Here is a 27,852-nt window from a genome sequence, read left to right as displayed (position 1 = left end):
ATTCAAATATAATGGAACCAATAGCAAATACACTACAAGGTGTTTATATTAATTTTGTAGATTTCCACCGTAATATAAATAAATATAAATTTAATTATAGAAATATGTGGAAAACATCGCTCAGATGATGCATGCTTCACAGATTTTTTTTCCGAAGCATCATCTATTGCTCAGTCGACAGTCAGAGTCTCAATATAGATATTGGAAAACCACGAATTTGCGGAAGGCAAATGTACAGATCTAATTTTGAAGCAGATTCAGTTAAAGATTACTTCAAAAAGTCTATATTCATCCCATATTTAGATCATTTGATTTCAGCCCTAGAAACGAGATTCTCGAAAGAACATTTTGCTTTTTTCTTTGTTCAATTTTTCGCCAAACAATTCAAAATTACTAGATATTGAATCTTTCGCTTTTAAGGTTGGCAATATGTATAACATTGAAAATTTAAAAAGTGAATTGAACATTTGGGATGATTTATCTAAATCACAAATGGATGAAAACATAAAAATTGAAGATCTTATCGGACAATGTAAATTTTCTCCTGCTGTCAAAGAATGCCTTATTCTTCTCCTTACATTTTCATGTACTACTTGTACTATAGAGCGTAGTTTCAGCACTTTGCGCAGAATTGAAACCTGGATAAGAGCTACAATGGGACAAGACCGACTTGTTGGTTTAGCATTGTTGAGTATTCATCGAAATCGGATATTTGTAATTTTCCAAATTTAATATTAGACGAATTTTGTAAGAGTAACAGAAGACTGGTTTTTAGTTTAAAATTAAATATGCATACCTACTCTGTTGTATAGCGATTAAGTATTTTGTCTTCAGAATTAATATTGTTTTTATGAGTTGTTTTTTGCAAGTTATGATTTGTTAATTTTGATAATATACTTATTTGTTGTTTTTAAAATCTGGATCAATTCTGTGTTATTTTGAATCATATTTTAGTATCAAGTTTTAAACTTTATATTTTGCGTCATTCAGTGTAGATTTCAAGATTTATTATTATTAATTCATTATTTTTATAAACATAGTTTTATCGAGCGTATATGTATATATTTTTTATTTCGTTATTACTCGTTGATTTTTCTTTATTTATTAGCAATTATAATAATTATTTCATTCCGTTCTCCATATTTTTTAGATTTTTTTTGTAAATATTGTTTCATTGAATGTGATTCGTTTCGAAAAGAGTTACCGTATTATTTCACATCATCTCATGTTGTTGATGTTTAAAAAAAAATGTTGAAGTGGAAAACTTCATAATTTTTATTTTGCACAGCCCTCCCCCCACTTATGAATATAAATACAGAAATAGAAAATCATGAGCGCCTTATCATTTTTCAATAATCTTCAATTTTTCCCCCCTGAGAAAAATTTCTGCGGGCGCCCATGGATGATGATACAAGTTGGAAGAGTTAATAATTGTGATTCACTTCATCAGTGCGGAAGATTGCCGAGGGGGCCAGGAGCGGCTTGAGTTGTGATTATTATTTATATCATAATATGCATTACTATTTTTGAATAATATTTAATTGAATAAAAATATATTGTAGAAGAGCTATCAGTAGTAAGTAATAACTGTTGAATTAAACGAAGGAAATTTTAGGTGAATCAGTGTTTCGCTTGAGGCGAGCTGCCACTGATAAAGATGGTATCTATAAATAATCGTTTTCTATCATCTTTTGTTTAACGCTTTCAAATTAAGAAATCTTGTGATCTCTGAGAAAGTTTTCATTAACGATTCCATTCATGCTTTTCAAGCATGGCTCAGGAATAACCACTAAGAGTTTAGTATGTGATGTACGGCTTCTTTAAGAGTTATGTACTTTGAATTGGTACAAGAATCGAGTGCTAGACCGCATTAATCCTAACTCAAAAATAGGATCCATTGAATTAACTCAACCGTGGCATTCGAGATCCGAATAAGGGCGTGGAAATAGGAGGGTTCTGGAGTTAATTACCACCCCCCAAGATTTCCAAAATACATATGAAATTTCAGTATTCTCACAAAGACGAAGAACGAATATTTTTTCATAAATTGAACCAATCATCTGTTGTTACGCCACACTTTAATGCGGCCCCGGTAGGCTTAAGGCAGCTCTTCACAATGGTGTGTCTTAAGTAGAGAGCCATTTCCCCATTAATATATAATAATAAGCAGCCTAATGACCATAGCAGTCGATGCCTTCATTCTAAGTAAAAATAAGCAAAAATAGCAAATTGAGCAAAAATAGCAAATTAAGCAAAAATAGCAAATTAAGCAAAAAATCTAAAATTCGAATTTACAAACAAGGCATTAGACCAGCATTCTTGTATGCAAATCCCATTTGGAGCAACAAATCGAAAACCAACTACAAAAAAACTCCAAACAATACAAAATGAATTTCTTCGAGTCATTCTGAATAAAACAAGATACACGAAATTAAAAAAATTACATTCAATCGGAAATATTGAGACCATCCAGGAAATAATACACAACCAAATACATAAATTTTTCAATTACACATCCAAAAAACTGGAAAAAACTAATTACGCAAAATACTAATATCAAAATAAAGCATAAACTTACTCACCATATCACATTGATATGATTTTTTCTTTTCCATTTACCAACCCTAAATCCACCTGAGACGTATATGTGTTGTTTTTTTTTGGTTGGCAGAGAGCGATGGATTGCTTAAATGAGTCCACCAGCGATCTCTGGACGAAACACCGTAATCCCTGAGAGAGGGTGCACCTACACAAATTTGGCTCGAGAACGTCTTTCCAAAAATCGTTTTACTTTTTTTTGAAATCGACACGGCAGTAAAAAAATCGGACTCTTTATGATTTAGGAGTTTATTATCGCTTCCAAGAGGTTTTACTTTGATTGCACTACGTGCACGTCTATATCCGACGTTTATTATTATCCTTTAACTATACGCTTTGTCGGTGTCGCCCCTTGTTTTGCCATCTGTGATTTTTGCATTCGCCATCGGTATACCCGTTGTTCTCGGTTTTTTGTATAAATCTTGTCACAAAATTTCAAGGCTGCAGTTTTCAAAGAACTGAACTGAATTTTTCTCATCGAAAAATCGTCAATTCATTTGTGAAGACTTCAGTTTTGAATTATTCAGGGTGTTCCTAAATTGGAAGTACAAATGAAAATGACAAATACCTTGGATCATTTTAACAAATAAAGTCCTATAACGTGGGCCTGCAAAGGATGTGTTCTAGAGATACAGATGCTTAATTTCAAGTTTTTTCTCCTCATAGTAGATTAGACAGTTTTTTTTCAAGGGAATTGAAAGTAATTCGAGTCAACGAGGTTCGAGTTGTTATAAAAAAATGGTTTCGGTTTATATGACAGTATACAGGGTGTTTCATCATAAACTGGACAAACATATATATTCGTGTAGAGGACATCGGGAGAATCATTTTTGCCTTATACAATATATCCCGTTTTCGACGCATAAGCGAGATACAGGGTGTTAAACGTCAATTTTGAGCAATATTCTTATGGCTGTTGTCAGTTTTGTATAACACTCAAAGAAACGGTTTTTGGTCAAATCTCAGTATTTTTGGGTCCTCTATTCAGAAAAGTTGATGAAATCCGAAAAAAGAATTACAAAATGGCGGAAAACCTGCAACGTTCCTAATTTTTTTTTCCGGTGGTCAAATTCAATTTTAGTTTCTGAATGAACACAATTTTCTGAGAATTTCTGTGCAAAAATTTTTTCAAAAATTGAACACAAATTTTTTTTTACATGTCTACAGCGATAAAAAAATTTCACCCGAAATGGATGAAATTTTGTACAATTGTACTCCTTCAATTATCAATCACGAATATGAAAACAGAATTGTAAAATATTAAACGGTTTCGTTACTACAGCCATTCAAATGTTTCGTTCAAACCTCCAAAAAAAATTTAGAATGGCTTCTTAGAGTCAAAATTATTGAATTATTGCTATTTCCAAAAATTCCGGATGCTAAAATGTATTTATACAACAAAAATTCGGTGAAACTTAGTTGGGAGTCGAACCCTCGATTCCAACGTGAGTATTAATGAAGAAATTAAGACAGTTCTGATATTCGTTGCTAAGCAACGGAAGTTCGTAGCTCATAGAATTCTACTGGTTATTTGAATTTCACTGAATATAATCTGACTCAGCGGAAAATCTTCAAGAAGATCTGGCAGAATCTCCGTCAGGAAGTGATAATAGCCGTTTCCAGTCAATGTTTGAGGAAGAATGTATGGTCCGATAATGAATTTATTTTTTATTCCCGCCCAAACATGAAAACCTCTTCTGGCTATTTTTTGATACCGTAGCATGCGGATTTTCTCTATGCCATAAAATATTATTTTTTTCTGTTGAAGAAACCATCCCTATGAAAAGTATCATAGCTTCATCCGTAAATAAAATTTGATGGAGAAAATCCCCATTTCCACGTACTCTTCTCAAAATAAACTGACAGAATTCTTTTCTTCTATGAAAATCACCGTCTTCTAAAGTTTGGCAAAGTTGGAAATGGAACGGATGGAAGCTGTTCCTTTTGAGTACTCTCCAAACAGTAGTTTTACTTTTATTCACTGGAGGGTGGTTCGAAAGAGTTCTTGTTGAAATCATTGGGTTATCTCCTACTAAATTAAGGATGCGATCATCGTTTGTTCTTATTGTTTCCTTCTTTTTCCGATGCAAACTTCCTTCTTCACGTAATTTGCGTACTGTTTCATAAAAAGTTTTGAAGTTTGGCAAATTTCTGCTTGGAAATCTGCGGGAGTAAATTTCCCATGCTTTTCTGCCTGAGCAATTCGCTTCATAATAAGCCTTCACAATATCATTTTTTTCCAAAAGAGAATATTTCATTTTCGTTTCCAAACAAATTCGTGTCACGATACTTGCGAAATTATATTCAGTGAAATTCAAATAACCAGTAGAATTCTATGAGCTACGAACTTCCGTTGCTTAGCAACGAATATTAATATCCTTAGAACTGTCCTAATTTCTTCATTAATACTTACGTTGGAATCGAGGGTTCGACTCCCAACTAAGTTTCACCGAATTTTTTTTGTATAAATACATTTTAGCATCCGGAATTTTTGGAAATAGCAATAATTTAATAATTTTGACTCTAAGAAGCCATTCTAAATTTTTTTTGGAGGTTTGAACGAAACATTTGAATGGCTGTAGTAACGAAACCGTTTAATATTTTACAATTCTGTTTTCATATTCGTGATTGATAATTGAAGGAGTACAATTGTACAAAATTTCATCCATTTCGGGTGAAATTTTTTTATCGCTGTAGACATGTAAAAAAAAATTTGTGTTCGATTTTTGAAAAAATTTTTGCACAGAAATTCTTAGAAAATTGTGTTCATTCAGAAACTAAAATTCAATTTGACCACCGGAAAAAAAAATTAGGAACGTTGCAGGTTTTCCGCCATTTTGTAATTCTTTTTTCGGATTTCATCAACTTTTCTGAATAGAGGACCCAAAAATACTGAGATTTGACCAAAAACCGTTTCTTTGAGTGTTATACAAAACTGACCACAGCCATAAAAATATTGCTCAAAATTGACGTTTAACACCCTGTATCTCGCTTATGCGTCGAAAACGGGATATATTGTATAAGGCAAAAATGATTCTCCCGATGTCCTCTACACGAATATATATGTTTGTCCAGTTTATGATGAAACACCCTGTATACATATAAAGGCTTATTTTCATAGTACATTTTCAAGAGTACTATCGTGATAGTTACTATCACCGCGAAAATGAGCCTTTAGTTGTAATTTATCTAAGGATAACATCATGATGTGATCTCCAAAAGCGCAATTGGCGCTACCCGTCAGTGCTTTCCTCGTTTTTAGTAATAATACGCTCTATTAGTGATGACGTCACACACCGCCATTTTAGTTCTCCTGTCAGTGTTCGGAATCCAAACAAACAAATTGTAATTCAAATTAGTACGATGTCGTTGAACAAATTGGCTTATTTTGATAAATAAGATTATCTAAGGAACGATTTTACTATTAGTTGATAGACAGAAGGCACGAGATTAATGCCAGTAAGTTCGAACTTGAAGTTCAACTAATAAACACGGCTTTATACAAAATCTGAGGAATGATACAGTATTCAAACTTACTGATATTAACCTCGTTCCTTCTGTCTATCAATTAATGCTGAAATCGTTCCTCAGATATTCTTATTTATGGAAATAAGCCAATTCCTTCAACGACACGGTACTAATTCGAATGACAATTTATTTGTTTGGATTCCGAACACTGACAGGAGAACCAAAAATGGTGGTGTGTGACGTCACACTAATAGAGCGTATTACTACGTCTTTGGATTTCATCGCACTTTAACGATAGTAACTATATCAAGTAGTTTATATTTTGATAGTTCCTAACACGATGATAGTACTATCACTATAGTGATAGTAGTTACTTTCATCTTGAAAATGAGCCTTAATGAATTAGTACTCCTTCAGTAAACATTTCAATTATTTCTGGTAGATGGATACTATGATGCAATTTTTAATTTCTCAAAAAAGAATGAATTTCCCATCCATTAATGCATTCAATTATGGCGTACTCTATATATCAATGAGTCTTGACTCTCGAGTAAGATTTATAATTTGGCCTGAAGCAGATCAAAAGTCGTACGATAAAATGGTTCAATTTCAATTAAAAAATAATGCTCATGCTATATTTTGACTGACAGGTTTTAATTTTTGACATTTCACTTCATCTGAGAAAATCGGTAGAAATATACAGGGTGATTCAAAATTCAGCATCAATATTTCAGGGGCGTATTTCTTAAGGTCAAAATCTGACTTTTTTTCAACGCTTATCGAACTACACAGTCACATAGCGTTAAAATTTCAAGATTTTTTATTTTTTTCGTCATAGTCATACAGTGTTTGAGATAAGTTTGAAATATAGGTTACGTTTCAGTTTAGAGGTTCACAGGAGCCAGTAGGTATACCAAGTGAAAAATGGCAGTCAAAGCCCACTAATTCATCTTTTCATTATTCCGCTGAAAAATTCAATTGAATCTAGCGAATTACAAAAATGATTTTACTTTTTTCTCGATAACGATCGCAGGAGCGTTAAAATTACAAAAGACGAAAAAATTTATGAACAGAAAAATAATTCATTTCATATTTTAGAATCCAGCAAGTACTACAAAAAAATTTATGGGACAAAAAAGGGAAAAATATCTGGATGGTGTAAATCCTTAAATGTAATAAATTATATTTTAAATTTGATTTCAATATCTCAAAAACTGAAAGAGCTAAATAGAAAAAATTAGAAAATGTCGAAACTTCAACGCTCTGTAGTTCGGTAACGAACCGTTTACGCATACATGTTAATGGAAAATAATCTTATTTTGACCTGAAAAATACGCTCCTGAAAATTTGATCCTGAATTTTAAATCACTAACTAGACTTATAGTAGCAGGCTTTAAAATTTTCACACCTCTGTCGCTCCTGATTGTACCTGAGGCCACTGCAACCCCTCTTAGCTAGCCCCACATCAAGGTTGGTAGGTACAACATACTCACTGAGGAAATTTTAGGCTTTCCTAAAATATGTGTGCTAGCTAGATTTCGAATTATTCTCAACCTTAAAGGCTGTTGAAACTAATACTCAGTTGTTAGTGAATATGAATCTTTGAAAAAACAAACATTCAAGGAGTTATTACTCCAAAAGTGCTTCTATTCAGTTGAGGAATTTCTCTCTGATTTGTTAATCACTCAATAGATAGAATAGTTGTAATATTTTCCTGACTTATCCTATACACATTGTTGAATGTTCTGAAGAATTATTATTTAGTTTGAAAAAAGGTTATAATGATATATTTACAATTCGGTAATATGGGAAAGCATAAAATATAAGTCAATTAAATAATTTATTGAATAATAAATAAATCAACATGAAATGAAGACACTGATATATAAATAAAACACTGAATTCCACTTAATTATAAAGGCACTTGGGTGTGAAACATTCATTCATTATCATATAACAACAAATAAAATGGTGTACTTCTTCATCACATTGCATATAACATTTCAATGCCCCCTGATTGTATAAGTTTTATTTTTTAAACATAAACTTAGAATGACATGAAACTCATGTAATTTAATTAGAAATATATTTTTCCACACTTTCAACTGTTATGTTTCATACATAAGAGAAAAATAACTGGAAATTATATAATCAGAAGTAATTAACAAAGACTGCATAAAAAAAAGAGAAAATGAAGATAACAATCAATGCTCCAAATACTGTAATAACAATACTGATTCAACAGTTCAATTAATCAGAGCAAAAACCGTTATAACCCATAAACTGATTTAAAATATAATAACAATAACTATGAACATTGACTTGAAACTATCATTACAATATTATTCATAAAAATATTTTACCCTGGCTTTAACTCTTTGTGATGAATTGATACAGATACAACAAATTGACATATTTCAAATAAAATTGTTTGATGTATGACAATTATCATTCTAAAAATCACAATATAAATTTCTAATTCCAACAAATCAGAAGTTATTGCAATAATTTTTCATATTATAACCAAATTTTTACTTAACAAAAATGCGATTATGAGCTACCTAATGAAGAGATTTATTTTCATTATTATAAATTCTAAACCAATTTTTCAGATTCATTTGGGATGCCTACTGCGATAACAATTGTTGGCTTAACGTTAGCCAAAGCATCCATTGCTTCTTTCAGGCCTATTTCAGGTAACCAACACTAGGTTTGAATTTTAATAAGCATCCTATATGTTTCAATTTTAGGTAAAAAATAATTCAGACATTCACTTTAGTTATACATTTATTTGGTGGTCTTTTATATTTCTACAATAATATCAAAACACACAATTCGATATTGTCAATGTAATAAATGTTATTGAGAAATGTTCATATGATTTATGATAGAAAAATTCAATAAAATAATTTAAAATTTGGGAAAATTTTCGTCTTACTAGCAATTAGTTATCATTTCTCAAGATAGATCTATACTTAACTGTGGATGTACAATGAAGATTGTAAATTTGATCAGATGGTAGGAAAATGTTTTTCTTATACTGTAAAATACTGCAATACCACAATAAAAATTTAGTATACCTCAAACGAAGTCTTGAATCAAATCCCCTAACTCCATTTTATGAAAAAAATACTATTGTTTACATCCAACTCCATTACTATAATATTTTCTATCACAAAATCAATGTGCATGACCATTCATTGCATTTGAAACACGATCATAAAACCTTCTATATTTTTCATCTATATTTGTTAAATAGTAAGTTCCAGGGAAAAAGCTTTCTATAGATCCTATCGGTTCATAAGGAGCTGAATGATTACTTTTTTGTCTGATATCCATAAACTTCTCAAATACCTCTGGTTCAATTTTTCGTCTGTGACTCAAACTTGTTGAAACAGAATTCAAACCTGATATCAGTTTGTGTAACGCAGAAAATTTATTTGCATCTTCTGATATTTTAAGTGAGTAAAATGACGAAGCCAGCCCTGATCCATAAGAAAACAATCCTACTCTGTTACCAGCCAGTTCAGATGGTTTTTTTGATATCAAAAGAGACACTAATCCACCATATAGCGAGGAAGTGTACATATTCCCAACTTGAGACGCTACTAATAAAGAAGGGGAAGTTTTTGTTGAGAATAACTCTGTACTGCTATTCAATGCTGCTTTTTCTACTTCTTTATCAAAATAAGTCTCTTCCAACACAATATTTTCCAAATTTTTCAATTCTGCATATTTCTTTACTTTATGTTCTGGAGTTGCCAAATAAAAATCGTTCAAATGAAGGCGTGCAAGAGATTTTTGTACAAGTTTACAGTATGGAGTGTGGAATAAAATAGCATCAAAAAATGAAAGATCAATTTTCTGCCCAAAGACTTTAGATGCTTTCTCACAGTAAGATTGATAGCATTTATCTAAAGCACTCAAGTAACATTGAATTGATAACTTACTGTCTACTGCTGGATATTCTGAGGATAAATCTGGTTTATAAAAATCATAAACATGTCTCATGTGGACTGCTCTTAATCCTCTATCAAAAACTAATGGTGCATTAGGACCAATTAGCATGGCAACAGCTCCAGCACCTCCAGTTGGTCTTGCTGCCCCTTTAGCATAAACAGCTATGTCAGCAGCAACAACCAGAGCATATTTTCCATTCCAAGCAGAAGATTCCACCCATGAAATAGCATTGAACAATGCTGCAGTTCCACCAAAACAAGCATTTGTTGTATCAATACCTTCTATATCTGTCACACCATGTGGTTCAAATAACTGCATTAACACACTTTTCACACTTTTAGATTTATCAATTATTGTTTCAGTACCAACTTCTAACCTCCCTATTTCTGAATAATCGATATGATTTTTTTCCAGTAAGTTATGAACAACTGTAAGGCATAATGAGTTAATATCTTCCCTGTCTGTACAAATTCCCATAGCCTTTTGTCCTAATCCTACTGTATATTTTCCAGAAGACACTCCATCGTACTTTTCTAATTCCTCTTGATCAACATAGAGAGAAGGTATAGTTAATTCTATTGCAATAATTCCAACATCATCTGGCCACGAACCCATGATAGGTTAATTTATTGTAACTTCAATAGAGACACGAAGCAAACTCGACCGGCTATGAATGTATACTGATAAAAGAAATTTCTTAAACGGAACTTGTTTGGAGAAATCGTTTGAATGGGGGGTGGGGGTCTGGGATAACCCATCAGAGTATAAACACAGTATAAATGCGTATATATTTCCACAGAAATCCTGACTCAACTCAAATGATAGACACTAGACCATAGACCTAATATCACACACTCCAATTTCAGTGAATAATGACAGTTGAAAATTGAACTAACAACTGAACTAATTGTTGGTAGTTTGAACTATCATTTCTTCAAATACAGTGATCAAATAATATCTTATTATGAGGAAAATGTGCTAGACATCACAGAACACTAACATATCGAGACATTATAAGACACCTAAAAATACTTATAAATATTTTAAGACATCTCAGTTCAACCCATTACCCAGAATATATCTATAGTCTATTCTGCGTATAGAAATTTTATGCTACCTAACAAACGGAAACGATGTAGAAATCAAGAGTATGTACTTATCATTACAAAAGTTTCATTCAGTGGGTACCAGTGGCGACGTTAGGGGAGAGGGGGGCTGGGGAGGCCCGGGCCCCCCCTAAAATTTCACATAAAAGATTAGCAGAACTATAATTTCACTTTACTTTGCCCCCCCCAAAAAATATCAACCTTCAGGGCCGGCGCCTGAAGCATCAATAAATCCCCTCCCCCCAACAAAAAACATCACCTGCCACGATGATAATTCGCCATTTTTGATTTCTCTAGCGTTTTTGCTCATCGTTTCTTTCTGAAGTCGTTTCCACTAGGTTTCTTTTTTTTTCGGACATTTTTATCTTTAATTAATTCAAAATAATAATACTTCAAGTGCATGTGTCTATTTACCTTATATTTGTCCGTTGTAGGTATCTTGATTTATTCCTAGATTTCTTCGACGCCGATGAACAATGCGTAAGTAATATATCTGATTTTCACATTCACAAGACACTGCGTACTATCGATGAAAGATTACCTATCACACCACAAAATACAAAGGGCGGTAAGGCATGCAAAGATTCGAAAACTAATCGGGATTGAATTGAAGGCATATGTTCATTTGGCATTTATCAGTAACTAGTTTGTAGAATCGTGGGAACTTTCCATATGTTGAATGCGTGAAAAACTTCCACGTAATTCGAAAGGTTTTTTTTTTTTTTTGAAATACATTTCATCCCTTTTTCAATAAGGGTAATAGGCAATGCTGCTTATATTAGTTGGGTTGCCATGTGTTATTTATTGAACAGGCGGCTTAGTAAAGACGGTTTGGAGATTTTTATTGCAGGGAATGTTGATAAACGCAGCGAAACGGATCAACCTCATGTTGTTGTTAATAATCAAGACTATATTTTTTCAGAAATATGAAAGGGCGGCTACAATCTGAGCTAAATTGCCGCCCCTCGAAAAGAGACGCCTGAAACAGTCGCTTCACTGTTTCACCCCTAACACCGGCCCTGTCAACCTTAATAGTTACCCTTAACAATGCTATACAAATTTTAGTTGGAATTACTTATTTTGTTTATTAATATAATTTAGTGTAAAGTTTGAACAACTACAATATGTTTTTGCCTCACGCACTTAATTTTAAATATTTCTCTATATTGATTCCATTAGTTATGCTGAGTGTGCTTCTAAGCATGGAGTAGAAAGTCCAAAGAGACGATGCTTTATAGGAATTTAGTGCCAGGTTCGCTAAAATATGTCAAAAGAACATTCTCTGTAAACGATGTTCTTATAGTGCTATCATAGCATTCTTTATTAAGAGGGATGTGCTGTTAAACCCTTAAAGCATAGACAAACTAATCTCAAATCGTATAGACTCCCTTAGAACATTAATAATTCTATATTCTAAGTAGACTCGTAACTAGAGGGGTATTATTGGTTCGGGATATTTTAGTACCGGCGTGCTGTCACTAGGACTCTATTTGGCAGGTCGGTCGGTGTTTTGCTGTCAATTCGATTATTAACTTCAATTCAGGAACAAAACGGCTACATATAGATGCAGGATATAAATTGAAGGAGCGGAAATTATTAATGTTCTAAGATGATATACAAACTATATAGTTTATCTATGCCTAAGAGGAAGGAGCATAATGTCCCAAAACTGATGAACGGAAGGGACTCTGAATATGGCCGAATCACATTTCCGGTTAGCAGTAGCGTAGTAGGATACAAATTTCTTTCATTCGAAGGTATTACATTTCGGTGAAAATTAATAATCCTATTGAAAAATCTAGCTGAAAGCTAGCAGATATAGAGGTATATCAAACTTCATATGAATAACTTTCATCAACGAATTGAATAATTGCAAAAATATCAGCAATTATATAATAATACTTCACATATACGATTCTATATTGAATTTTGAAGTTTTATCTTATTTATATATACTATAGTTTTGTCAAGGACAGCTTGGAATTGAAGTAATAGAATTAAGAGAATGGGAAAGATGAATGATAATACAAATAATAAAAAAATAATTTTTATTGACAAATTGATAAGTATCTACTGGGTATAATGAATTGATGAACAAATTTGGCTGATATAATGAGTTAATTCTGTAACTCGGAGGCCACCTATCGAAAATGTAATTTTGAGATTTTTGTTGGATGTGCATTTTTTTTCTATCGTAAAGTTTTATACGTGACCAATTTGTGTTTTATTGACCCATAAATCTTCTGCAGGTATTTGATTTTTTTGAGATGCAAAATTTCCCTTCTCAATCCCCTGTTTCAATACTCTTTCACGTAGTGTGTCTTCCGATTTTTTTGGAGGTGTATATCATCACAAGATGGGGGGTTTGTTCTCTAACTGATATTCTGGGCATATATAAAGGCTCGGATGTAGATGAAGGTCTAGCAATACCTGAGGCTTCAGTAATTGAACATACATAATCATGATCCATTAGAGCACCTTCCACGCATTTCGAGGGTATGGTCACTATTGCATTACAATTTTCTACCTGAAATAAACATACATAGAAAAATGTATGTTTTTGGTCAGCAAATTTCATTATAAAAAAAGAAATATCCTTAAGCGGACAGAATAAAAATCAACAAAACATTGAATCTTGAAATTAAAAGTTTTACAAAAAACGAAGAAACTGTGGAACTATTATACATAATGTGAAAAATGGTTCTCCATATAATTTACTTACATATTTTCAACGAACTACCACAATTGTTGGCACAGCAATGGGATGAAGTCCCACTTTAGCCTTTGGAGTTCGATCAGAACAATTATCAGCAAAATGACGAGAGCATAAATAAATTTGAGTTTTTGGAACAAATTCAAGCTCATTTAAAAAATGAATCCATGACGCTCACCTCCTTTCATCTTTTGGAGACCTAGAGCGTGAAAATAAAATACTTTCACATTAATAATTGATAATTGTTTTTCCTTTTTTTGACCTATAATCAATATTTATTCACAGAATAACGCAACCAGATAGTAAATTGATAAGAATAAAGAAATTTAATAACAAAAAAAAACTCTTGTCTTGCCCTATGATACGCCTATGGTATTTGTTGGTTAACTTTGACAGGACGAAACACTGCTAGCGTATTCGATTGGCTGCACCAGTGCAAATTAATTCGAATTTTTGTAGTGCTAAATGACATAATTAACTCGAATTAATTCGAATACGCTATAAAGTTGAATGAGAATTTCAAAGTAAAGAATCATTGAAGGCCTGTAATGGCGGATTTCCGTTCGCCAGTTTTAACAAAGAAATATTTAAATAAAATAGGGCTGTTCATTTATTTGGTAATTAGTTTCGCTCAAAAACATCCGAGCATCATCAGACCAGTCCCACTAACATTACAAAAATACAAGAGTTTCTACATTATATACTTCACACAAAATATCTCCTCACCTGAACTCTCAACTAAATTCGTCAATTATTAAAAAAGTACAGGGATTATTACAATATCTCAACATTAATGTCATACAAAATTCTTATCTTCCACATAAGAAGAAATAAATATTTGCCTTATGTTGCTTCCTGGTATTCTATGTTCTAAGGCTACACAATAAAAATTTCTGTAAACACCATAAATTTTTTTTGGGATTTTCCGGGCCAGAAATTCAGTTTAGTAACACAGACTAACTCTGTGCTAGTAATCTGTGATAGTAACATAAGCTGATTGCCTTAATTCTGTGGTGTGTAATGAATATAGAAGTAGATGAACTTGTTTCAATTCAATCGAAATTTGGTACCATGATTTTCAAGTTTATACTTACGCGGTTTCATTTTTTTTTACTTTCTGCAGATAATGTATCTTTCCTGTTGGCACTTTCTATCATATACTGGGTTTAATTTCAATAAAAAATATAAATATTTAACTCTATGTTCAGTTCACCGAACTTCAAACTGTCAATCGTAGATTAAGGGTTCAAAATTCTAAGGTTATAATAATAAGATGCCTAGAGCCGTAAAGTATATGTTATATTATAATATATTCTATCCATTTTGGGTTACATCGTTATGTGTTGTATCAAAGGTCTTAATAATTGAATTGTAGTATTCGTAGTGTGAAATTGGGTCCGAAATTGAATGCTGACAAATTTGGAAATATTTGAATATTTTGATTAAAGTTTCAATATGCAGTCGGAACAAAGTCTTACTTCTTCTGTTAAAGAAAAATTTGAATTGACTGAGGATATGAGGAAGAAGCTTACAGAATTGCCTCAAATATTAGAGTTCATTGAAAATTTATTGAAATATATTGGCAAATATAAAAAAAAAATTAAAAAGTTGAAATCAGAAAATAAGGTAAATTTTGGTCTGGATTTTTTTTTCAATAATTTTGAAATCATTTATTCAATACTTATCGATTATTTCGAGATGTCAGTCTCCATAAGTTAGTACAACACAAGATTTCCTTTTATATTTAATTTTCAGAAAACACCAATAAGAAAAGATGCAGCAGTCCAAACAAGTTTCCAATTGCACTGTGAAAGCAAACCAGTACATAGCTTCGATGAACCAGTTGAAAGTATAACAGTAGATATAACAAAAGCTGCTGAGCAAGCTATCCAAAATTCTGGATTTGTTTATGAAAAAACTTCGGGAATGTATTATGATTATAACACTGGCTACTATTACAATGCAGTAAGTAAATCATAATTCCTTGAAATCAATAAAATCTGAATGATCCACAAGTATCAAATTCTGAAACCTAATTCATATAACTCATTATTCTTGCTTTTAGAGTTAGGTATTATTGTACTGAATTGGTATAATATTTTGTTTTTGTATTTTCGATAGGAATATGGACTTTATTATGATGGTAATAGTGGTACCTACTTACAATATAATCAAGATACAAAGTCATATGAGTATCATTCTCAAATTCACCTAGATGCTCAAGAACCAAAGTTTCCAGAAAAGATTGGTAAAAGAAAAATAAAAAATGAGGTTGAAGGAAAAGTAAGATGAGTATAATGTACAATTCCTGAATAATCAAAAATTTTTCATTGTAGGTAAAGACTGATTTGGATCATCTTGCAAATTCGTTCAATAATTTGAAAATTGATAGACTTCAAAACTTAGCCTTGGGTACGTATCTGATAAGTAATTGAATTGTTGTTTGCAGGCTAAACGTAAAAAAACCAATAAGAATAATGATCCTGTCGATGTTGAAGAAGGTGAATGTACAGAAAGTGGTTCATCAGATGTGATTTCTAGTTCCGAAGATGAGGCTGATTCTGAGAGCGGTATTTTTGATTCTTTCTTTTTCGACTAAGGACAGATATTTTCAAAGGGGATGCTGGAGAAGCCTGTATTATTTTGAAATTCTAATCACATATATACAGGGTGTTTCAAGTTTGAGTGCCTATTAGACGTTTCTGAAAATTCGGAATATGACATTGTTCATGATGTCCTATTATTACAATATTATTAACCGGAATAAGGAGAAAATTTCCATAGTCACTATTACGTGAATTATTCTTACTGTGTATATCTTATGCTTGTGCTTCATTCACTTTCTCGAACTAGAATGATGTAGGAATATCCTGCATATCTTGAACTTGAGAAATATCGTCACAGGGTGTTTTAAATATTGTGCCAAACATTGTGAACAAAATTTGATCATAACTTTCGATTTTCAAATTAGAACCCTATTTTTTATGATTGCATTGGATTCTACGGAGAAAAATGAGAGTAATGTTCGAACATGATTATGCTTCCAAATTCAATAATTCAAATGTTATTCGAGATTTCATGAACTTATGTATACTTGGGGTCAATTTCATTCAATCTGTTTCTAGCGTGCGTTTCGAAGCAGTATTCTATGATCATAGAAATTGAAATATACAATTATTTCGTAGTGACAGGTAGATAGTTGATTAAAATTTCACTAACAGCGTATTCGACTGGCTGCACCAATGTGAAATGAATCGAATTTTTTCAGTGCTAAATGACATAATTAGTTTGAATTAATTTGCACTGGTGCATCCAGTCGAATACGCTATAAATGAATCCCCGTTCTGGATCTATTCCATATCCAAGGTGAATGCAAGGGAATTTTTTCGAGAACTTGTCGAGCATTCAATCAGAAATATCCACATTTACCTATTAATGAGAAAATATTTAGGAAGTATAAAATGTATTCTCCTGTTTTTTATATGTATAGAATATTCATCAACTTTGGCACACAGAAGTGCTGCATGATTTCATCTCATATGGTACAGGTTTTTTTCTAGGTACGAATTCTAATATAATTCACGATGAATGCAATAATAATGAGTTATTTATAAAACAAGTGCAGAAGGTATTGATAATCTTCCACAAGTTCAAAATGAACAAGTGGTAGAATGAGCCTTCTGTACAAGTTTTTATTATTTTCTCTAATACACTGAATTTTATTTGAAAATATAGAATTATTTCTATAAATATCGTTAAGTGATTTTTGCATTCAAAAATGTTGGTTGGCAGAAAAGTTATCTGTATCACAAATTTGACAGATAATAGATGAATCCGTTTTATTCTATTTTGTTCTACAAGATGTGCCAGAATGATCGGATTTGCCACAGAATTAGAGAAAAGTATATCCAGAATTTTATCATTTGAATAGCGGGAATAGTGAAATTAAATTAGTGTAGCTTTAATAATGAAAGCACCATTCACATGTGAAGTAATTAGATATTTAAATTTCTCTGATCACAGAGTATTATTGCTAGTCTGTCTGGAAATAGATGGAATGAAATTGACTCTACGTATAACATAAATTCATGAAATCTCGAAATACTCTTGAATTATTGAATTTGAGAGCATGATCATGTTAAAACATTACCCTTATTTTTCTCTGTAGAATCCAACGTAATCATAAAAAAATAGGGTTCTAATTTGAAAATCGAAAGTTCTCAATTTTTGGCACAATATTTGAAACACCATATTTCTCAAGTTCAATATGCACGATATTTCTACATCATTCTAGTTCGAGGAAGTGAATCGAGTATATGCATAGGATATTCACAGTAAAATTAATCATGTAATTGTGACTATGGAAATTTTTTCCATTATTCTTTATTATTTATTTTCTTAATATTCTGAAAACTATAAGGACTAACGCAATAATTTTAAGAAGTAATTGAGAATGGAAATCTTCATGAAATCTAATACATAATATGAAAAAAAAAGTTTTTTTTGGAAACATTTTTTTCATTTCTTGTAAAACCGGAAGTGCCGGAGCTTCGAAAATATTTTAGCTGAATAGGGCATCATGAACAATGTCATATTCCGAATTTTCAAATACGCTCTGTTCTCCAGAAACGACTAATAGGCACTCGAACTTGAAACACCTTGTATATATATCTATAATTATATTTTTATATATAGGGTGATTCACCGCGATGACCTATTAGAGGTTTATATCTAATCATAATTTTGTGCTGAAAATTTGCATGTTGTGGTTTGAGACAATTACTGCGTTTGGCAAATCCACACCGGTGCAGAGTATGCGGTGTGAGGTGCGAACGGTTGATAGGTCACGTGACCACGGTGCAAGAGGTGCGTACGTGTTTTGCCGAACGATGCCGGAGCTGATATCGAAGAATTTTTGAATGTGTTGGAAAGAAAAATAACAATTTCGTCGATTGAAATTATTGAAGACAGGCAGACTAGATTCAGTTTGTCTCCTCTTGATATCAGGATGTATTCTACATAATGTGGTCATCTTGAAGATATTGTTGATGAACCATTTATTGAAGAAATATCGAAAATATGCATCATGAATCAGAATCAATTTGAAGATAATAAAAGGAATTTTATAATGTGTTTTTTGAACATGGATGAAATATTTATTCGCTGAGAGACAATTATGTAAAATAAGCCTTTATTTTTAATCAAAATAATCATTACTTATTTGCCTTCAACATAACCGAAACATAAGAAAAAACTATATAAATAGATTTTGCATATTAAGCTTATAATTTATAACCATTTTATTTCCAAAATTCTCAGATTCGTGCATGATGCTGAAAGACAACCATTGCATTTACCTTTTTTTTCAAACCAATCCTTAATTTCAAATTTTTTGATTTAATATAATACACCAGATTTCAAGAGAAATTTAATTTAATCAAAAAAGGCATCAATTGTAATATTTGGAATGCCTAGTTTGGTCTCCTCTACAAAAATATATTTATTTTTTATTGAGAAACCACCAATTTTCATTTGTATTGTCCAGAATATCAAATTAATTTGTGTTCAATATAACCTCGAAATCGAAAATTCCTATCCCTCATTTTCATGTTAATATTATTGTACCTAATCTACGGTCCACAGTTCGCACCGTTTTCTCCGCCTATCTAGACGGTGCAAAAGGTTGAGCACCGTTGTAACCAGTTAACATTTACCGAACGCAGAACAGTGCAGACTGTGCGAACGGTGTGATTTGCTGAACGCTTATGTAGCTTACGATTGGAATGGTGCTAACGGTGTGGCATATACCGAATGCAGTAAATGATCTCTATCTATATTTTCAGATCTCTATAACTTCCGGTTTTACCGCATACTTTTTTCTCAATTTTTTTGTCTGTGGTATCCACAGGACCTAATCATTTCAATCTAGTTAGTTAGAACTAAATGAGGGCCTTATTATTTCAATTAACTATCAAATTTCAAGCAAGTCGTTTGAGAATATTCATGGTAATTATACTGTTTGTTTCAAACTTCAGAAATGAAACAACTCCGGTCATATATTCATTCCAACTTTTTTTTAAAAAAATTAAATGAATCACCCTCTGTAGTTGAGAAACACCCTGTATATTGAAAAGTCTACAAGAATATCAAATGTTTTGAATGAATTTGCCTCAACAATTACAATAAGAAATGATGTGAATCAAAAAAAAGAATAAATTCTTTCAAGACTTGATATCAGATAAGATATTATTTTGTTAATAAGTTTTCATATTAAATATATCCAGATAATAAAGGCTTTGGTAGTAAATAATTTATAATATAACGAGGATTATCAGTTATAAAAATATAATTCAATTCCATTGGTCACACTTACTGACACTTGAAAAAACTTTTTTTTAGATTTGAATAAGAGGTGGCCTCCTTGTATGAGAGTAATTGTTGAAGAATCACAAGTTCCTAGTTTGAAAAAAGGATCATTACATATAATTACATTTGAAGGAGGAAGTATTGGGCGTGAAGGAAATCATTCAATAACAATATCTGATATTAATATAAGCAAACATCATTTGAATATCATTTATAATAAGGATTCCAACAAGTTCCAAGCTGTGGATATGGGTTCTAGGAATGGTACCCTATTAAATGGTGTGAGGATGTCAACTTCAAAGCAAGAGAGTGAATGTTTGGATGTAGTTCATGGGAGTAGACTTCAACTTGGTTCTACAGTACTTTTATGCCATGTACATGAAGGTTCACAAACTTGTGGACATTGTGAACCAGGACTTCTGAAACAAGATGATAGTGAGTTTTTAAATTTCTTCTTAGAAATTCAAAATCTACTGGAAAGTTATCTGTTTTTCCATATAATTAGAAATATTCTACCAACTATGGTGTATCATATAATGACAAAATAATAATAATAATTCATTCAAAGTAAAAAAAAAAATAATATGAATTTGGTCCAGTGCACAAGCTTTAAGAACAGAGTCCTATTATTATTGTGGTAGATATTGTAAGTAAACAATTATTCAAAGAAATATTCCTCAAAGGTGATTTCATCTCGAAAGGGAAAAAACCTGATGAGGTAATATTGGATACCATGCTACAAAACAGAAATAAATATATTTGTTAATTCTTTAATTATTGGGGGTTTAGCATTTCATCTGGTTATACATATTTTGGATATAATATACCTACCCTACCACTATATTAAAAAGAAGTTGCCGCCGATTATACATGATCTATTCGGCCATGTCAATTGAAAGACGTATCTGCAAAAGAGCATTTTTAAAATATTTGATTTTAGAATTTTTAATATGTGCCATCCACAGAGTTAATTGAATATGAACATGAAAAAAGAATGCATGACAATGCATGTTAATTCAATTGAAAATCTGGATGACATAAATGAAAGTTTTTGAAGTCAAATATCTCAATAATGCTTTTTTGCACATTCAACCTTTACAAGTGATACGGCAGTATTGTTTATCATCAAAAATATATATTTTATATTTGTTGATTCTAATTCATTTAATATAGTATATAAAGAACAACATCCACAGACAGTAGTGTGGTAGGCATAATGATAATTAAAAGTTGGGTGAATAATTAAGATTACTTTTCTGACTCATGAGATTGAATTACTCATAGAAATTAATTCCCTTTATTTGTACTTAGGTGATATGATCGATGAAAAGACAAAAACTGTAAAAAGGGAAAGTCATAGAAAAGAGTTGAAGAATTTAAAAAAGAAGTTTGGAATGAATAATTTCCATACTGAAAAGACTAGTTTAGCTTCAGGTTATACAGATAGAGCACAAAAGCGGAGAGAGATTATTGGTAGTCATAATGAACATGAAAAAACTGAGGTGTCTTCATTAAATGAGTAAGTTCATTCTGATAAATTTGTATGTTTTTTCATTTCAATATTTTTCCAGATCAATTTCTTCAAAGAATAAAGGATTTCAATTACTGTCAAAAATGGGTTGGAAGGAAGGACAATCCCTTGGAAAAGAGGGACAAGGAATTATAGAACCAGTAAGTATTAGCATTTCATCATTAAATTTGTATGAAATAATGTTATATTCATAACATCTCATCTATCACATATCATTTTATGTGGATATATAGATTTCCTAGATTTGGTGGTATGCCAAAATTTTTTTCCACAATTAATTGTTCTGATGAAAAATAAAATGTAAATAATAGAATAGTAGATTAAATAATATTTCCTTGACTTATCCTATACACATTGTTAAGTGTCCTGAAGGATCAATAAATTATTGTTATTGTTACCCAGTTTTTTGGCTATTAAGAAGAATTTGAAAAATTGATATTCCATTGTTAATTAAGACTAACTAAGACATAATTGATATTGCAGAGTTACTCATATTGATCTTCATTTTGTTGTTCCGTTTAATGGTTATAGTTTGTATTGTTATAATAAGTATTGTTATTATTATTTATTTTTGCATTTTATAGATAAAATTAGTTTCCAACGAAGGCACCTCTGGTGTAGGGAGTTCCAATCCTGATGTCATTGAGGTTTCAAAGGAGCAGAAAAAAAAGAAACTGATATGGAAGAAGACACAAGAGAGATTTGATAAGTTGCAAGAGACGAACAATATTTTTGAAGATGAAGATTAATTCTTTGTTATGAAATCAAAAAAGTTGATTTAATATTAATTTTTCTAAAAAAAAAAAACATCATTTATTTGAATCGTTCATATCATTGAATAAAACTAAGATGTTTTATTTTGTGAAATAAAATATAAAAAAAAAATTAATTATTGTTATGTTACTCTACTTAAATATTAAATATATATAAATACCATTTATTTGAATCGTTCATATCATTGCATAGAACTCGGATGTTTTATTTTGTGAAATAAAATATAAAAAAAAAATTATTGTTAAATTGATAACACAAAAATCACCCTAATTAAAAATTACTACTCAAAAACCTTTCAACCAGTAAAAATCGATGAAAATAATTTCATAGATTTTTGTGAAAGTATTAAGTCTAGGTCACTGATCAATAATGAGTTTTAGATGATAATCAGTACCTCAGGCCAGGACAGCTCATAAACTACATTGAATGTTCTATCAAACAAGCCCATGGGCAATATTGCCACATTTCGTATTCACTTTTTATTCAATAATTCTTGATACTTGGAGGATCCGTTGACAGTCTTTGTCTTCTGGGATGGTACACTCAGCCACTTCTCCTCAGATAGTAAGTGGTTCCGTCCAGAAGTCTTCAGTTCCTTACGTCTACAGGGAGGTTGTAGAAGCTCAGTAAATCGATACCGATGATGGGTTTGGATACGTCTGGGATGACAAACCTCCATGTGAAATATCGGCTCAGCGTGCGACTTGCGAGTGATTGTACCATGTGTGGCGATGGGTGTCTCATTGATTGCTGAAAGAATAAAGTCGGATTTCTCTGTTCTGCTAGTGACTGCATTGCGTGTAAAGACGCAAAAGATCTACTCCAGAATCGACCAGAAACTGCAGTTTTGAGTCCCTGTCCTTGACGAACAGGTAGCGTGCCTATGGGCAGGGATCATTGGCCGCATTTGGTGAACGACCCTCTCGTTTCTTGAGGTGTAGTTGCTCAGATCTTCTTTTTGTTTAAGGTCCGGAATTTACATTCCCTACGCCTCTAATTTAATTTTTCCTATTTTCTACTCTTGTCTGATCGGAAGACTTTCCTCCCTACTTCATGTCACTCTTTTTGTTCTATTTAGTTCTTTGAAAGAGGTATTTTCTCTTATCTGTCATTCTTATTTTGATTTGTAGTATCTTTCTTGATTCCTTATTCTCGTGCTTTTTCAGCGTCTGAAAAGAAAAAAGAAAGAAGACAATAGTCTTCTTTCTTTGTTTGTTGAGTATTTCCTCATTAGTTTCAATTTTCAGTTCTCTGATTTGTTGGGGTGCCAACCGCTGTTCTGGTTACTGAATTTAGCGTACTTTGCAACTGATCCTTATTATTGTCTTTCGTATTGTACCAGGTAATTCCTGCATACGTAATGCTTGGTATTAGCACTATTTTAATTATCTTCAGCTTGTTTTCTAAAGAAAGTTTACTTTTACGGTTGAGCAGCGGGTATAGTCTCCCGTGCAATTGCCTTGCCTTTTTTCTGTTTTCTTCTATCTGTTTGTTAAAATTCATTCTTTCATCCAGATATTTTGCTTCCTGTTTCAATTCTATCGTCTGGTTTTCTATTTTGACGTTTCCTGCTTTCTCTTTCTTTACTGTTGTTCCTCCGAAGTAGATTGCAACTATGTTTTCGATTTATTCGCTTTGAATCTCCATTTCTTTAAGTATTCCATCAGTTTAATTAGGTCTATCTGTAACTGCCTAGTGATTGTTTTCCGCATTCTACTGTGATAGTATATGGCAGTGTCATCTGCAAACTGGGCTATCTTGCATCTATTCATTTTCGGTATGTCTGCCATGTATAAGTTGAACAGCAGCGGTCCTATCACCGATCCTCGGGGAACTCCGGCTTCTATTTCTCTAACCGTTGCCTGGTACTATCGATATTCACCCCAAATTTCCTATTTACCAGGTACGATTGTATCAATCTCGTAAGTTTGATTGGAAATTTCATCAACTTCATTTTGTATATCAGACCCCGATGTCATATTTTATCAAATGCCTTTTCAATATCTAAGAAAATTGCACCGGTATTTGTAGAGAGGTTCATTTGCTCCTTAATATTATCCGTTAGTCGTACCAGTTGATGAATCGTTGAATGATCTTTACGAAACCCAAACTGGTGATCTGAAACTATTTTCTTTTCTTCTACGAAATCTGTCAGCATTCTGTGGATTAATTTCTCTATCACTTTACTAATTGCCGATAATAGGCTTATGGGTCGATAATTCGTTGGGTCTTTTTTGTCTTTTCCTTCCTTCCAAATTAATATTGTATCCGCCGTTTTCCATTTGTTAGGATAATATCCTGTTTTTAGTATGAATCTGGCTATTTCAATTTCATCTCGAGCTTCTCCTGGTAAGTTTTTAATTGCTTGATTGAGTATTCCGTCTATTCCGGGTGCTTTTCTATTTTTTTATGTTTTGATAACTTCTTCAATTTCTTCTGTTAAATCTTTTTCAATTTCATTGTGATCTTCGTCTGTTATATTTCCGTGTATTTCGACTGTATGTTGAATTGGTCGTCGTTGATCTTTGGATTCGGATTAAATTGATGTTCCAGTGATTCTGCAAACATTTCTGCATTTTCTCCATTTGTGACAGCTACTTGATTTCCCTTCTTCAGTGCTGGTATCTTCGCTTTCGTTTTTTTTCTAGTTAGTGCTGTCGTCATTTCCACATTGATTGGTCTTCCGTATCTAGTTCTTCTAACTTCTTGTCTCAGTCTTAGTTGAACACTTGTCTGACTCTGTTTTTCACATCGTTCAGTCAGTTTATTCAGTATTGTTTTGTCACCGGGGTTTAATGTGCGTCTATACTGTTTTGTTTCTTCGCCTTTTTCTTTTCCTCTAACAAAATTCTCACGTCTTGAGGTAGCGGTTTCTTTTTCGGTAGGTATTTTTTTTATCTTGGTGGACTGTACTACAGCTTCGATTATTCTTTTTTCTAGATCGTCGATTGCTTCGTCTAGCTGTTCTTTGTTTTCTATCTTCACACGTTTGGTTTGAATTATTTCTTTGAATTTTGCCCAATTAATTGATAGTGTAGTTGCAGAGTCTCAGCACTTATTAAACCTGGCTTCAAATTTCCAGTGATACCAGCTATTGCCGTCGATTGGCTATTGGCTGCAACTATGGCTTCTTGGACGGTTGTGGGGACGGCCTCTTCTCTCCTTAAACAATTTGAAGTTGCTCTCCCTCTGTATTACTCCTGGTAGTGTGTTGAAAGTTTCAGGCATTCGAATTGCATTTGTTTTTGACTTGTTGTCAACTTATATTTAGGAAGATTTTATACGATAAGGTTCTGGTATTATATCTTTCCTTAAGATTTCTATAATTGCTGAACATTTCTTGATTTTTATGGAATAAGAGGAGGCATTCTGGTATATATATTCCATAAAGTGTTAAAATACCCTTTTGTTTAAAAAGTCCCTACATGATTCCTTGAACTTCAGGTTACACATTATTCTGACTGCCTTTTTCTGTAGGACAAATAGAGATGGAATATTTCCTCTGCCATAAAAAGTTATTCCGAATCTCAGTTGTGATTCAATTGTTCCATAATATGCAGTTCTTAGCGTTATGAAGTCAACATATTTTGAGATAACCCTCAGAGCGCGGTAGACTGAAGACCCTATCTCATTGCAAAGTTGTTGTATATGCGAATGCCAATTTAGTTCTTCATCTACATAGAGGCCGAAGAATCTAGCACATCCTGATAAAGTGTATTCTTCATTCTTTAACGTAATACTCTCTGGTGGTATAGTTTGCCAGAATTTTTAGGATGAGACATAACAATGTCTGTTTTATTTTTATTCAAAATTAGGTTATTTTCTTTGAACCACATCTCTGCCTGCAGAAAAATATTCTCAAGCAGCTGCCATAGCTCAGGCCACAAAGAATTTATCAAAAGGTCCGCATCATTTACTTTACTCACTGAATTTGTGTTCCGTTGTGATTTCTCAATGAAGTAATTTATGTACTTAATGAAAAAGATAGGACCAGCAATACTTCTCTGCGGAACTCCCAATTTCAACTCAAGTGGTTTGGATCTTATAGGAACCATTATTAGTACCTAGATTCCTGAAGCTGTCGCGAGCAGAGCTTCGGGTGATGGTGGGACTGCTGACGGGGCACTGTCGGTACAAACATCATTTGTACCGTATGGGTAAGTCAGCAGACGAGATTTGCAGGCTCTGTGGATCGGAAGTAGAAACGGCTGAACACTTGATATGCAAGTGTCCAGAGCTGGCTGGCCTAAGAACCATTCACATGGGCAAGCCGGTCCTGGATACCAGAGAGGTAATGGCCAAGGCCCCTAGGGAGGTTGTCAATTTTATTAACGTCGTTGACGACCTCCCTGGGTTTCTATGAATGAGTAGGGTAGTGAACAAAAGATCTGCATGGTCGCAGTTCCCGGAAGGCTTACCGAAGCAAAACGACCCCAGTTCAAATAATAATAATAGTACCTAGATATTTCTACCAGCTGTGTTCTTCCGAATCCATTCCAACTCCGTAGTGAGCATGGTGACTTTGCCGTAGAACGGTTGGGCTTATATCCCAAGACGTTCCGATTTTCCGAACAATGCGCAACCCTCGAAACCATCTCTCAGACAAAAAAAAAGGGTCGCTATATTTTTTTATATTCTCCTTCAATTTTCTATGGATCTGGTTTCTCGGAAAATGAAATTTGAACAAGACTTGAAATTGTCATTCTATTTACAAATAGCAATTTTCATCTGGGTCGAATCTGAAATTTGATACTGACAGAAAAACAAAAATTTAAAAGGACCATAATCAAGATTCGAACCTGCTCTTTATCGTGTAAACGGACGGACGAACGAGAATTTGTGGACGGATTCGTCATCAACGAGTCAAACCTTATCGTTTGAGACCATTCCCGGTTCAAAATATGAAAATTACATACGTGACGAAATGATATAATAAATGTTGACGAATAATATCCATATATCCTAGTTGGGAATTCTTCCGTTAGTGTGAACATTTTTATGATGGACTAAAGGCCGAAATCGATAGCAAAGAGTATAAAATGCTGATATCTTTTTTGTATTTTGTTGACATCATACCATATGTTATTTCATTAAGAGTGGTTTAAACCACGTGACATTCTAAATGATATACCAAAGTTTAATTAGGTATTCCTCTGCCGTCAGTGTTTTTGAGATTTTAGGATGAGTGAAGCAATCTCAAACGTTTCCCTGATTTACCCACTTTTTTCTGCGTCATGCAAGTTCTCAAATATTTTTTTACGTCTTTATTTTTAGTTTTATAAGCACCGGACAGCCTTTGACAAGTATTTTATATAAAATCTTTAAGTGAAAATTCA

General features: G+C 32.5%; 2 protein-coding genes and 1 long non-coding RNA gene across 4 annotated transcripts; 1 reads left to right on the top strand and 2 right to left on the bottom strand.

Annotated features, from left to right (window-relative positions):
* Positions 1–7,893: 7,893 nt before the first annotated feature.
* On the bottom strand, positions 7,894–11,185 carry LOC123671373 (hydroxymethylglutaryl-CoA synthase 1). The gene has a single exon (XM_045605166.1). It carries the CDS (start codon positions 10,639–10,641, stop codon positions 9,247–9,249), a length of 1,395 nt encoding a protein of 464 aa, XP_045461122.1. The 5' UTR covers positions 10,642–11,185; the 3' UTR covers positions 7,894–9,246.
* A 2,273-nt stretch (positions 11,186–13,458) lies between these two features.
* On the bottom strand, positions 13,459–14,766 carry LOC123671372. Its single transcript, XR_006746085.1, has 3 exons — positions 14,572–14,766; positions 13,855–14,044; positions 13,459–13,659 (listed from the first exon to the last, which is right to left on the bottom strand). It is a non-coding gene; the product is annotated as an uncharacterized LOC123671372 (long non-coding RNA).
* Positions 14,767–15,079: 313 nt separating this feature from the next.
* On the top strand, positions 15,080–22,734 carry LOC123671370 (angiogenic factor with G patch and FHA domains 1). 2 transcript variants are annotated; one of them, XM_045605164.1, is made up of 8 exons: positions 15,080–15,471; positions 15,601–15,810; positions 15,967–16,128; positions 16,295–16,415; positions 20,245–20,646; positions 21,523–21,730; positions 21,783–21,882; positions 22,327–22,734. In XM_045605164.1, exons 1-8 carry the CDS (start codon positions 15,301–15,303, stop codon positions 22,489–22,491), a joined length of 1,539 nt encoding a protein of 512 aa, XP_045461120.1. In that variant the 5' UTR covers positions 15,080–15,300; the 3' UTR covers positions 22,492–22,734. The 2 variants fall into 2 exon arrangements, with proteins under 2 accessions (XP_045461120.1, XP_045461121.1); XM_045605165.1 differs by lacking the exon at positions 16,295–16,415 and adding an exon at positions 16,182–16,257.
* The last annotated feature ends 5,118 nt before the right edge of the window (positions 22,735–27,852 follow it).

Source organism: Harmonia axyridis, chromosome 1 (assembly GCF_914767665.1).
Source record: "Harmonia axyridis chromosome 1, icHarAxyr1.1, whole genome shotgun sequence".
Lineage (NCBI taxonomy): Eukaryota > Metazoa > Arthropoda > Insecta > Coleoptera > Coccinellidae > Harmonia > Harmonia axyridis.
Note: the sequence above shows the minus strand (reverse complement) of the source record. Positions and strands in the feature narration are given on the sequence as shown.